General features: G+C 34.6%; 1 protein-coding gene across 1 annotated transcript; it reads right to left on the reverse strand.

The window, feature by feature from the left end:
- Positions 1 to 700: 700 nt before the first annotated feature.
- Positions 701 to 13053, reverse strand: chp1 (calcineurin-like EF-hand protein 1). Its single transcript, XM_058796551.1, has 7 exons — positions 12716 to 13053; positions 9007 to 9079; positions 6719 to 6799; positions 5264 to 5391; positions 4647 to 4708; positions 3442 to 3564; positions 701 to 2673 (listed from the first exon to the last, which is right to left on the reverse strand). Exons 1-7 carry the CDS (start codon positions 12780 to 12782, stop codon positions 2620 to 2622), a joined length of 588 nt encoding a protein of 195 aa, XP_058652534.1. The 5' UTR covers positions 12783 to 13053; the 3' UTR covers positions 701 to 2619.
- Between the last annotated feature and the right edge of the window lie 696 nt (positions 13054 to 13749).

Genomic DNA, 13749 nt, shown 5'->3' on the forward strand with positions numbered 1-13749 from the left:
TTATGTCCAAGGAAATTACACAAACAGAACTACATCCATCTTTTCTCAAAAGATTAGCTAAGACAACTTCATAGCTCAACTGAACATTTCATTTCCAAGTATGTTGCAAGTGCTTTAAAATTAGACATTTAAAAAAAAAAAAATTGAGCCAACTTAAAATTTTAAGGCAACCAGCTTCAGCAGATTTTTGAGTTTTCGCAACTTGTCGCTTTAAGTTTATACAACAAAAATTTGAGAATCTCCCACAAAAATAAGTTGAGAAAACTCAAAAATCTGCTGAAGCTGGTTGCCTTAAAATTTTAAGTTGGCTCAATTTTTTTTTTTTTTACAGTGTATATTTTATACATAGAAATCACAAAAAAAATAAAAATAATAATTTAATACTTGACAATACTTAGAACTGTATAAAAATAAGTACTGTCACAATGGATACCTTTTATGTCCAAGGAAATTACACAAACAGAACTACATCCATCTTTTCTCAAAAGATTAGCTAAGACAACTTCATAGCTCAACTGAACATTTCATTTCCAAGTATGTTGCAAGTGCTTTAAAATTAGACATTTAAAAAAAAAAAAATTATTACGAAAGCTTGTTTTCATTATGGGCATTCTACTGTATCCACAATTTGGATTTAGTTTCGTCTGTTGCACCAGACAGGATCACACCAGAGAAAGTTGCACCACAAAACACTAGGGAATCATGGCACTTGATTTTATTGGAATCAAAACCATACATGACTAAATCACATCTCAAGTGTATTTCATGATTATTACACCACATTGAATGAGTTTATTTTTTGTTCTCCGAAAAGGCTGTGAAAACCTTTCACACTACATCTCCAAGTCAAACGTATTAAAGAAATCTGTACATAAAAGCAAGAATCTGCAAGAAGCACTGAAGAATTTCAAGTATCTGTGAATGATACATGGATGTAATTGTAACGTTGATAATTGAACAATCAGTGTTTACATCTGTCAAGGACACGGGGACATAACTTTGATTTTGTTCATATATCTATAAAGCGAAGACAAAAAGCATTAAAATGCAACAGACTGTTGCTGCCACCCTGATCAACTTAAGTGTTCAATCAACAGACAAATAATTGAGTGACGTTTAGCTTCAAGTACCCTACTTATAAATAATGATGCATGACAACTCTGAGAACATACGTCATACAGCACAAATCACACCCAACACTAAATCAATTTCGAAATTGACTGGACCGAACGAATGAGAACTGAAAAGGCGAAGGGAGTAATTTCTGCACCACTAAACAGAAATGCAAAGATTTTTACATTTTTTGAAGGAGGCGAGTTGTATTTGGCCGTTCAAAATATTGTAGTGTTGCTGAAGGGATCAAAGTGACTTTGTCATATTGCTAAGCTTTCTATACGGAAGCCTGTTTCTGCCACTGAATAAAAAGGTAATTGCGACTTTTTCTCTCACAATTCTGACCCCCCCCCCTCAGAATTGCAATATAAACTCAATTTTGAGAAATAAAGTCAGAATTGCAACAATTGTAAGAAAACAGCTGTTCCCCCTCAGAATTGGAATCTCACAATTCTGACTTTATATCTAGTAATTATGAGTTGGTACCTCACAATTCTGAGAAAAAGGTCTGAATTGCGAGATAAAAAGGATGCAATTACCTTCATGGGCTTCTATATGCTTGTTTACCAGTCGAAATTAAAGGAGTGCATGCAGCACAAGCTATTATATTCTGGTCCCTCTATATATCTTGAGTCTATCCTTCAAATGCAAGGTCTAACAGATTTTTTCAAATGTTATCGTCTGCCAGGCAAACTATTTTAAGATACAGGAGATGAACAGTGCACAATTTCATTCCACAAACTTTGGTGTGCATCACATCCCGTACGGTTTAATACTCAGGGTTAGCACTGAGTAATGTTGTCATGTCAAATTTGGATGCTTAAACAGATCGTTTCGTTTTGTACCGCAGCCACAGAAAATTACAACGCTTCACCTTTAAAAATTTAATCTGAGACTTGACTATGCATGTGTAATTTAAAAATGAAATGGGAATGTAGAATAACTCACTATAAATGCTCAACTGAACTGCTTCTCTTCTGTTTATTAGGCATTTAAAGAGAAAACGCCACTCAAAGAGGCATTCAGCCATTTCACTCCCTCTTATGTGTTGACTTAAGATCATTATAAATGATGCAAATGAAAACACCCTTGTCCACCCTTAAAATGAGGTATTTTTGTGAAGCGAAATATTATTTTCATGGGTGAGAAGGAAAGTTTCTCTGAAGATTTGGCCTTTAAGATGGTGACGAAATAGGCATGACAACAAGCATCCCTCAGTGCCAATATAAGTGACAGCTTCGCCATTTGAAAGATTTTAATCAGCTGCTTTCACAGCTGGAATAAATATAATTTTACAAGATAAAAGCTGCTGTGACTTTTGAAAATAGTGAAGGCACTGCAACAGCAACTCAAGAGTGATAGATGATTGGAACAAACGTAACCATGACAACATGATCATGTTTATAAAGGATGAATCAGCCCACAGATAGAAGAATCAGAATGTCAATATTTCTAATTCTATTGACACTGATGGTCTCCAATTAGAGTTCAGAACACGTTTGGTTTTCAGTGAAGGAAGCGGATGCTCATCTTCTGTTCGACATCCACTTTTTCCAATACCTGAAGAACAAAAAAGGGTGTTTGAAAATGAATAAATCACCCCAAAACTTAAGAATCATTTAATCACTTTCATGTCATTGTTGCTTTCCTGAGGCAAAAGAGAACAATTCAGCATTACATCTCTTGCTCATCAACGGATCCTCTGCAGTGAATGGGTGCCGTCAGAATGAGTGTCTAAACAGCTGATTAAAACATCACAATAATCCACACCACTCCAGTCCATCAATTAACGTCTTGTGAAGTGAAACGCTGCATGTTTGTAATGATCAAATCCATCAAGACGTTTTTAACTTCTGCTGCTTCTAGTTGAAAATGAATCATCAATACATAATACTGCGCTAAAATCTCATCTGGATCAGGAATGAAATATATGTTCAGATCAAGCACCAAATATTCTGGTGGATATTGATATGAAAGGATTAGGCAATTAACTTTTTCACTGGAGGAGGTGTTATTAATAAATTACGGACTTATTTTTGGTTTTAAGTTAAAGCGCCTTTGCAATAGATTTGTTTCTCACAAACACTTCACCAGATGTTAACTGACGGACTGGAGTGGTGTGAATTATTGTGGAGTTTTTATCAGCTGTTTGGACTCTCATTCTGACGGCACCCATCCACTGGTGAGGTAGTGATGTAATGGTAAATTTCCCCAGCTCGGTTCCCATGAAAAAAAGTCATATTCATCTTGGATGGCCTGAGAGGGAGTAAACTTTCAGCTAGCATTCATTTTTGGGTGGACTATTCCCTGGGCTTTTCCAGGCATTACCTTGGTGAACTCGCTGAAAGAGATACACATGTCTCCATTAGTGTCAGCTTCCTGGATGGTTCGGTCTGCAATGCTTCCAAGTTGTTCATCAGAAATATTCACGCCCACCATCATTCTCAAAACCTGGAAAACACGCAAGTCTCTGTTTTATTTAGATTTTTTACATTATTATCTGGTGCCATCAAGTGGCTCAACAGCAGACTGCAATTCCCTATGCATGCACTTTTCCAAATGATTTCTTTCATGTGAAATCAAATTTGTTTTGATCTCCCGAGGTTCAAAGAAACCATCTACTGAAACAAACCTGCAATAAAGGTTCAGAATTCTGAATAATTAAAATGCAATCATGACATTTCCATGCCTATTCAGTGTTGACCCACCCAGTAATAGTAAAGTAATATACAGTAAGTATGCTAGATACAATTAATTATATTTCATCAGTCACATTGCAAATCCTTCCTTAGAATTTTAACCCAAAAAAATGAGTGGCTGAAGTTTATTTTTAACAATATCTCTTTATCAATTATCATTTTATACTCATCTTAACCGTTTATTTCAGCATGGTTTGATTTGTGAATCTATCAAAAAAAAAAAAGTTTAAGTGGAGCAAAGTGCTGTTTATTATTTTATATGTGAAGGAAAAAAAAATGGCATGTGAAATTTTAATGTCTCAGAGTGGAATAAAGTCAGCAAAAACTAAGCAACTAAAAATACATTTTACTATAAATGAATAAAACTATATCGTTAAATTTGAGGGGTAAAAATAAAGGGCTTTGTTAAAATAAATAAATATTCCCTATCAATAGAAGGATAGGCTGTCCCACGGGCTTGTGGAAAGATTACACATTGCAATAATAACTCAGAAGTACTTTGCAGCTATATTAACATTCGCGTTCATTGATTACACAACAGTATAAACCAGTTTTATACATTTTGCATTTGCATTTAATTCTATTTCCAATGTCTGATAGGAAAGTAAAAATAATATCCCCGAAGTCCCTTAAACCCACTCTTCTGAAATGCAGCTGTAACGGGGTTTCCCAGCCTAGCAGAGCGTCTTCTGTGAATATGAATGGCTGGTTTCAGATGGCAAGGGCAGGTGAGTCAGCGCCTCATTGTTCAGATGGTACAGAACATTCTTTTGTGTCCCGGGTCAGAGACGGGAGTAGCGGTTTTCTGTTGTACATCAAGCATGATTCTCTTACCTGTAGCAGTTCATCTCTTGAGATCTTGTCGTCTCTGTCAAGGTCGTATAACCGAAAAGCGACTGCAAAGAAATAAGAGAAAAACAAAATATTAATAAAAGCTTTAGGTTGTAACACTTTGTGCTAGATGTGTCACTCTCTTTTTAATGATCAAGTAAAGATCAGGGCTAGGTTAAGCCCTTTGTTTGCCTTTGGGAAATGACATTTTGCCTGCTTTCAAATGCTTAGATGACACTCAAGTAAAATGATATGACGGACTGCTCCATTCTTGAAAGCTTTTGATGCATCTTTTATTTGGCCATTAAGTTTTTTTAATGGCATTAAATGACTTTCATAATCGTTTAAGATGGTATTTAAAAATGTTCATGGAGATTCCTGTTAAAAATGATTTTCCATTATGTTTTACATTTTAATTTATTCCTGTTACACAAAGCTGAATTTTCAGCATCATTACTCCAGGCTTCAGTGTCACATGATCCTTTAGAAATCATTCTGATATGCTGATTCGCTGCTGAAGAAACATTTCTTCTTATTATTCATGTTGACAACAGTCGATATTTTTGTGGACACAAACAAAAACCTGACATTAATATGAGGGGTGTTTGAGCTGGACTCACAGAGGAGTTTGTTGGCCCTGCTGTTGAGCGGCTCGCCAGAAGTCAGGTTTTTGTTTTTCTCGTTATCCTCCACAGGACGAAAGTGAGCCAGAGTCCTCATGAAGCCCCTAAAGTTCACCTGATCCTCACTGAAATACACGAGAGACACACACTTTAAAACTGATGTTGTGTTTAATCAGATTCACACTAGTGGTCGACTAATATGGTTTTAATCTCCGCAGGGCCAGACGCTGCCCCAGACAAGTCTAAACATGGAAACCGCTGTCCTACTTTAGACTTCACAATGTTTTTCACTGACATGGCCTCAAGGTGGTTTCTTCATACTTTAAGGAATTTGAGCACATGGGAACATTTAAACCAAGAAGAAACCAACAATCCATGTGACACCACCGCTGTGTGTACTGAGACAGTAATGATAGAGTTTGCAGAAGTTCCTGAACGTTATATCATACAGTAACATTATTACAGTCAAAAATTCACACAAACACTGATATGGAAACTACATTCTCTGAGAAACTGAGACAAAAGCAAAATTAAGAAAAACCAAAACAAACAAACAAAAAACTTAAATAATTTTACATAGGGAAAATGAAACCTGTGTTTTAAAACCATAATGCATTGTGACATTATTTTCATAACTTTGTTTTTGAACAATAGTGTTCATAAGTTTGAGGTCAGTACATTTTGTTATAGAAAGAAATTAATACTTTTATTCAGCTAGGAATCATTAAATTGATAAAAAGTGACTGTAAAGACACTTTTAATGTTACAAAAAATTATATTTCAAATAAATGCTGTTCTTTTGAACTTTCTATTCATCAGAAATCCAGAAAAAAACCTATCACATTTTCTAAATAAATAAATAAGCAGCACAGCAATATTGATATTAATAAGATTTTTTTCCGTAATCAGCAAATTCAGAAGTATCATGTGACACTGAACACTGGACTAACGATGCTGAAAATTCAGCTGTGTCATCACACAAAGTTGTAATATTTCACAATATTACAGTTTTTACTATATTTATATTAAATAAATGCAGTCTTGGTTCTTCTTTCTTAAAACATACAAAAAAATATCCCTCAAACTTTTGAACAGTAGTGTGTAAATATATATACATAATTAAAACTTATTTGTCATGAAAATGTCACAATGCAAAAAAAAAAAAAAATAGTTAAAATAACATTAATTTAATTAATAAAGAATTGAATTTATTAATTATTTTCTTATCTTTATTTATTTTGCTTTTGGTGTGAAATACAGACACATTTTTCATTTTATTATTATGCATTTTGTCTTTTCCATTAACTTATATTTAATTGTTTTCTTTAATCTGTGCACTTTGTTGTGCACTAAGTTCTTTCTACAAAGAGGGAAAAAAAGCATTAAATCCGATATACTGGTGCAATAAAAGATCTATCTGATGTTTCAAATGTCTTATGACAGGTTCCTCACCCCTCTGGGAAGAAGGCATTAATTATCCGATCGCCAAGAGGATTTATGGCCAACTCGGGAATCCTCTGGAAGTCTTCTCGGCTGAGGGGTGAAAAAGAGAGAGAGGGAGGGAGGTGTTATTATGCATTTTGGACAAGTTTCAGGTTTTGCACACAGATGCGCCTACGGAAACGAGCCGGGTGCATAAAGTAACGTGAGAGACCATCCTTACTTGATAATACAATGATTATTCTTATAAAACTGCCCTTTTCGAATGAAAAGCAGCTGTCCCTAGTGAAAAGTAAATCTGCAGAAACACCTGACATGGTTTGTTTGTTTTCAGGCTTTTTACTTTGAGCCAGTAAGAGTTTTTCAGCTTGCGCACGTCTCTCTGTGCTCTTGGGTTGACATTGGATCATGTATCATGTAATAAAGCAGGAAAGCCCATCCCTAATTCTGTGAAAACAGGACTTGTTAAAAGGATACTTTGACATCTACCACCCTTTATATGGCTGATATGAGTAATAATGAATACCGTGTAATAATTACTGTGCTGAATTAGAACTGTAATCCCATTACAATAATGAAAAAGCAGTTTCATAATGGATTATTTCTGGGAGTAACCTTCTCGTGCATAAGGAAAGTCATGCAGTGACCTCCACATTCAGAGGACACACACCTCACCCTGATTTCTGAGACTATTTGTTGTTCAAACAAGAGCCTGCGTCTCTAATCTCAGCCTGATGGGTGTTTAGGGTGATAACAAGTACAGAATGTCATCAACACTGTTGGATATTTTTTTTTTTTTATATTAACCATATCGCTGATGAAGTTTGTTGAACTATCCATCATCTCACCTGGTTTCGAACCACAGAAGATGTTGCCATTTAAAACAAACAATTATAACAAGAACACAACCTGTGACTTCAGCATATTTGGTAAACAGAAGGAGTTAGTTTCATAAGACACGTCACAGAAACGCTTTACAAAAGTGTCAGTTTTCAAGCTGGGATATTATACACTTCCATTCAAAAGTTTGGAGTTTTTGAAAAATGTCTCTTATGCTCACCAAAGCTGCATTTGAGCAAAAATACAGTAAAAATTGTATTAATGTGAAATATTATTACAATTTTAAAAAGCCGTTATCTATTTGAATACATTTTAAAATATAATTTATTCCGGTGATGCAAAGCTAAATTTTCAGCATCGTTACTTCAGTCTTCAGTGTCACATGATCCTTCAGAAATCATTCTAATACGTTGATTTTCTGCTCAACAAACACTTCTTTTCATATTATTCATGTTAAAAGCAAGTGTCCAGATTTTTTTCAAGGTTCTTTGATGAGTAGAAAGTATAAAAAAAAATAACAGCATTTATTTAAAATAGAAAACTTTTGCAAAATTATAAATGTGTTTACGGTCCCTTTTTTTTTATTTAAAAAAAAAAAATTTAATAGACCCTTGCTGAATAAAATTATTAATTTCTTTTAAACAGTTTTGGTCACAAAACAAAAATTTCTTTGGTCACAGTTTTGGGGGAAAAAGGTTGCTAGTTTCACCCCTTTTTTTTTCCCACCAATTTTGTAGCGCATACAGTTCTTTTCACAAAGAACGAACAAAATAAAAAAGTACTTTTGGCTTTATTTTGTTTTAATCCTACAAAATACACAATGGTTTATTCAATCTGACTATGACGAGACGTTAAACTTTAATTAGAAATGGTACCAAATCCATTTAAAGTATTAAATGCACAATAATAAGACTTACTGCAATATTTGTGGACGATGTCTGTGATAAATGCTATAAATGCACCATTAATGCTGGATTTATTACCAGTTTATAACCATCACCACTGTGCTACTGCCTTCTCATCTTGTTCAACTTTTCATCGATGATAATCAGTGTACAGAGGTCACTTATGAGGACACCGAGGACGTGACGCAAACAACTTTGGCACAGGGAAATACACGCTTCATAACTGTCCTTGAGCTCCCTTTTTTACAAGGAATATTTACAATAAAAGTCGTATTTTTAGCTGCGTAATAGAAAGAAGTTTTTCCACATAGTCAAAACTCAAACACTGATCTAGCCATTCCTTAACATATTAACTTACAGAGCCTGAGGCTGGTGTGAATGTTTACTAGAACACCGGAATGCATTCAAACTGAGACGATCAAAGGATGTTCATTAAAAGCGAGCATGCAGACGTAACCGAGCCGCTTGTGTAATACCTGCTTCCTCATGGGCCAAAGGTGTTGCGACAACACGCTGTCAAAGTTCATTATTACTCAACTAACTATGTGCATGTACCTGAGCGCTCCATTTTCTCCTTTATCGAGACTGTGAAAGCGGCTGTAGAGGCGAGTGATCTGACTGTGGGAGACTGGAAAACACAAACACAACAAGGTCCGGTTAAAACAGTGAACATTCAAGTCACAGATGTGATCATCAGATGGACAGTACTGGTTAAAGTTTATCTGAATGACCTAACACACTAGAGATTTCTCAAACTAGACAAGAGATAGTGAACGTCTTATATCACAGAAGAATTATCATCACCTTGAGATCAGTGTAGACAGGATTTACAAAACCGGTCTACACCAGAGGTATTCAACCCTGCTCCTGGGGACACACTCTCCTGGAAAGTTTATTTCCAACCGGCTTCAGCACACCTGCCTGTAAGTTGAGGAGCTTGATTGGCCGCTTCAGGTGTGTTTGATTAGGGTTGAAGCTAAACGCTTCAGGATAGTGGGTCCCCAGGAACAGGGTTGAAGACCTCTGGTCTACACTGTTAAGTACATAAAGATTTTTTTATTAAATAAATTTGTACCTTGCATAGGCTATATATTTTATAAAACTAAATAAATGTGTACTTTGAATATATCTTTTAGTTATATAAATACATGTGTACTTTGGATTTAAGCAAGCAAGTAAATAATAAAATAAAGAACTAAATAACTAATCAAATTAAAGCACAAAATATGCCTAATGTCCTAAATTAATATGTTTTTTATAAATAAATTTGTATTTTGCATATTATTTTAAATAAAAAAAAAAGAAAATACATTTGTACTTTATTTTTTTTACTAAATAAAAGTACAAAATGTACCAAATATCCTGGACGTGAATAAACTTTTTTTTTTTCTTTCTAAAAATAAATGTGTACTCTGCATATATTTTAAAAAAATAAATTTGTACTTTGATTTTATTTTTTATTTTTTAAAATAAGCATTTATTTATTTAGGCTAATATATTATAAACATATTCTGGACTTTCTTTAAACACTTGTTTTTTTCTTTTTTTTACAATTTATTTTAATTACAAAATAAATACAAAAAGGGTAAAGAAACTAATGTAAACTGAAACATCCGTTCACCAGAGAAAAGCTGCTTTGGCACAGTATGTATTCATGGAAAGTGGTTTCCCATTTTACCGCAGTAAAGTCAATTACTGACCACATCTGTGGAACATCTTCCACAACAATTCAGACTTTGATCAACATAGATTTAAAGTAAATGAGGAGAATGAATACAGAACCATCCCACATGATGAAGGATGTCACAATGTGACATTCAGTCAGGAGTTATATAAAGAGAAACAGTGTGAAATCCTGGCTTCTGCCCAACAGGATTTCACACCAGAGGACGAGAGCGGAAAAAAACAGACAATTACAAGAAGGAGAGCACTTTATGTGGCTTTAAAGGAATGTAGTAAAATCTGGGTTTACAAAGACATAAAAAAGGTCATGAAACATGCACACAAATCTTGGAATTAGAAAGTATGAATATTAACAGCTATTCAAAACATCTAAAAAGGCCGCCTGCAGACCTTTTGAGCTTGGTTTGTGTGGTCTGCAAAATAAAGACTAACATATAACCCAAACAGCTCCAATAACGTATAAAGCATATCCCCAGTCTATTTGTAGATGTTGTGGGGGTGGACGTTTCTCTCCCTGTGGTTCATCTGTACAGAAGCCAGAAGCACTGAGACGACAGAGATCAGAAAATGCTGCTTGGACCTCACAACAGTTTGTAAACCTCTAACTGCAGCTGCACAGGTGCAAACGGTGTCATTCAAATCTAATTATTTTCATCAGTGCATTTTTGAGTGATGCTCCAGATTGGAAGAAGAATTTTTAGTTCCCCAAAGAATCTTTCAGTGAACAGTTCTTAAAAGAGCAATTATTCATTAGTGTAAAGAACATTTGAATAGTCTGAAGAACCTTTTTTTGCAGTGGAAGGTTTCAGTGGATGTTAAAGGTTCTTCACGGAACTATATTATTTAATCTATAGCCTTCTTTAACTTTTTTTGATTAAAACAAATAAACAATGTTTGACAGATGCTAATTATTGTAAAATTTAGATTAAAATAAAGCTTGCTTTCCTGTTCTCTGGATTTCAGTACACGAACAAAAGAAACACGTTTATGCATTTTCTGTTTTTATAACACCAATATTACAACACATAGCAATGAACAACAATTTTAATACATTAAAAATGTCACAAAGGACTTCTTTAAAAATGCTTGAGTAATGACAAACAAATCATCAAGTCAGATATCTTTTAATATATCACCCAGCCCAACACACTGGGTGCTTTACCAGAAATGGTGCTTTATTGGCCCGTTATCTATCTATCCTTCGTTTTATACAATACTGTGTATGTTCTGCCCTCTCAGACACTCTTCCGAGAAACATTTTCTGTCCACTGAGTGAAAATTATCATGGAAACCATGTCTTATTTTTTAACCAAAATAATTTTCATCGGTCAAACGTTTTTTAATCTATTGTACAACAACAAGCAAACAAATGTGTTGTGTTCATCTGGTGAGAAACAGCATGAAAAACATGCCCTCATTATTTACTATACTAATATACACATACATATATACACACATATACATATATATATATATATATATGTGTGTGTGTGCGTGCGTTTTTGTGACAAATCAGGACATAAATTTGTATAATAACAAGGGTATGACAGGTATTACAAGGAGAAGGTGACTTTTCAGGACATTACCCCATGTCCCCACTTTTCAACTTATAAATCACACAAATCTGAAATAGCACAAAGTTTCCTGTGAGGGGTAAGGTTAGGTGTAGGGTTGGTGTAGGGCAATAGCACATACAGTAAGTACAGTATAAAAACCATTACGCCTATGGGATGTCCCCACTTTTCACAAAAACGAACATATGTGTGTGTGTACATGTGTGTGTGTACGTGTGTGCATATATATATATATATATATATATACACACACACACACACACACACACAGTATATATAGCACTGCAATATTTCTAATAACAATTTTAAGCGTTATTAAACATGAATGTAATAATGCTTGTTTATATGATCTTCCCTCTAAAACACTTTTTCTGTGAGAATAAACCAACTCTGACACACAAACACACCAGCAGCTTCTGAAGACGAGAGATATTCATCTGTTGCCCCTCAATACACACACACACCCCACTGATATCACAACACACACACACACACACACACACACACATCGGCCCCAAATAAGAGCAGGGGCCATCCAGTCTCTTTAGATCAGTGACTCTCAAACCAGGTCAAGAAACCTCCAACCGGCGGATGAGTTGAATCAGGCTAGTTATATAGGTAGTTGAGGCATAACATGTTCTGAGCTTCTAATTAATTAAAAAAAAGTGTTTTTATTATTATATATATATATATATATATATATATATATAAGGGGTGTATCTTAGATCCTGTAACTGCTCACCAGTTCCACCAAGATTTTAAGACTTTCCACGAGCTATTTTCCCTTATCTCAAGTACTGTAATACCATGCCGTACAAACTGCAAGCACAATAATACCTACACAAGAATGAGCAAATGCTGTTTAGTCATATGTCTCATCACAGGACATGAAATAACGTAACGTTACTTCCCAAAAAGCTCTGTATTACATTAACGCATATCCAAACCCTCTAGCGATGTCTATATGACCCAGACACACTATTAATCCACCCAAAACCGCTACTCACATCCAGTTTCTCTCTTGATTTCTTCAATGTCCTCTTCTCTGAGTAAAGATGAAGCTCTGGAGCCCATGACTGCTGTTTCTACTGGAGATCAGCTCGAGCTAACACGTGAAATTCACTCCTGATCTCTAAACACAGAGCTCTATAAAGCTGTCGGATGAGCAGTCAGCCTTCACCACCGTCTATCCCGCGTTATTAACCTCCAGCTTCTTAATTACAACCGGTTCGGGAGCGACCCAAATCAAATCTAGCTGAAAAAAGGAAGAGTTTGAAAGGCTAAGCTAAAGGTTGGTCGGAGTGGATCTACATGACGTCTGCAAATGCCGATTCGCGTGGACACGCCCATAGAATAACGCGCTATGATTGGTCGGTGCGGTTGTCTGTCAAGTGGGCGGGATTTAAGGGGCCAGGCGTGTGTTTTCTGCTGAGGGTGGAACACAAAATTCCTAGAAATTGAATAAAGCGGGTAGAGTGACAATGAAATGTGGATGCCATATCAGAAAAATGCAACATTCACAAAATGAGACCAGCACAATAGAACTGAAGGGTTATACAGAAAGCCATTCAAAAGACAAAACCATATAAATATATAAATAATCTAAACCTATTTCTCTGCAATTTATATCTTAAAGAAATAAACTTTAGTTCCTGATTTTTAAACTATCTAGCTGAAAATAAATTTGCTTTTGTTGTTAAATTATTATTATTATTATTATTAGTCTAATATTATAGTATTTTAAAATACTATAATACTACCATTTTAGTTTTTATTCATATTTTGAATGAGCTATTTTTTATACTTTGTTTTTATTTCAATTTTTGTTAAAGTTTTAGTAAATTTATGTGCTTTTGTAAAACAAACAAACAAAAAAAAAAAAATTAAAAAAATAATGATTACTATTTAGGTTTTCAGTTTTATTTTAGCAATTTTAGTGCTTCAACTTAAACTTCACAGAAATTATATATCTTGCCCTGGCAATTAACTGAAATAAGTTTAGTTTTTTTTTTTTTCATCTAATATTTATATTTCATTAGAT

The sequence above is a fragment of the Onychostoma macrolepis genome, chromosome 13 (assembly GCF_012432095.1).
Source record: "Onychostoma macrolepis isolate SWU-2019 chromosome 13, ASM1243209v1, whole genome shotgun sequence".
NCBI classification, from domain to species: Eukaryota; Metazoa; Chordata; class Actinopteri; order Cypriniformes; family Cyprinidae; genus Onychostoma; species Onychostoma macrolepis.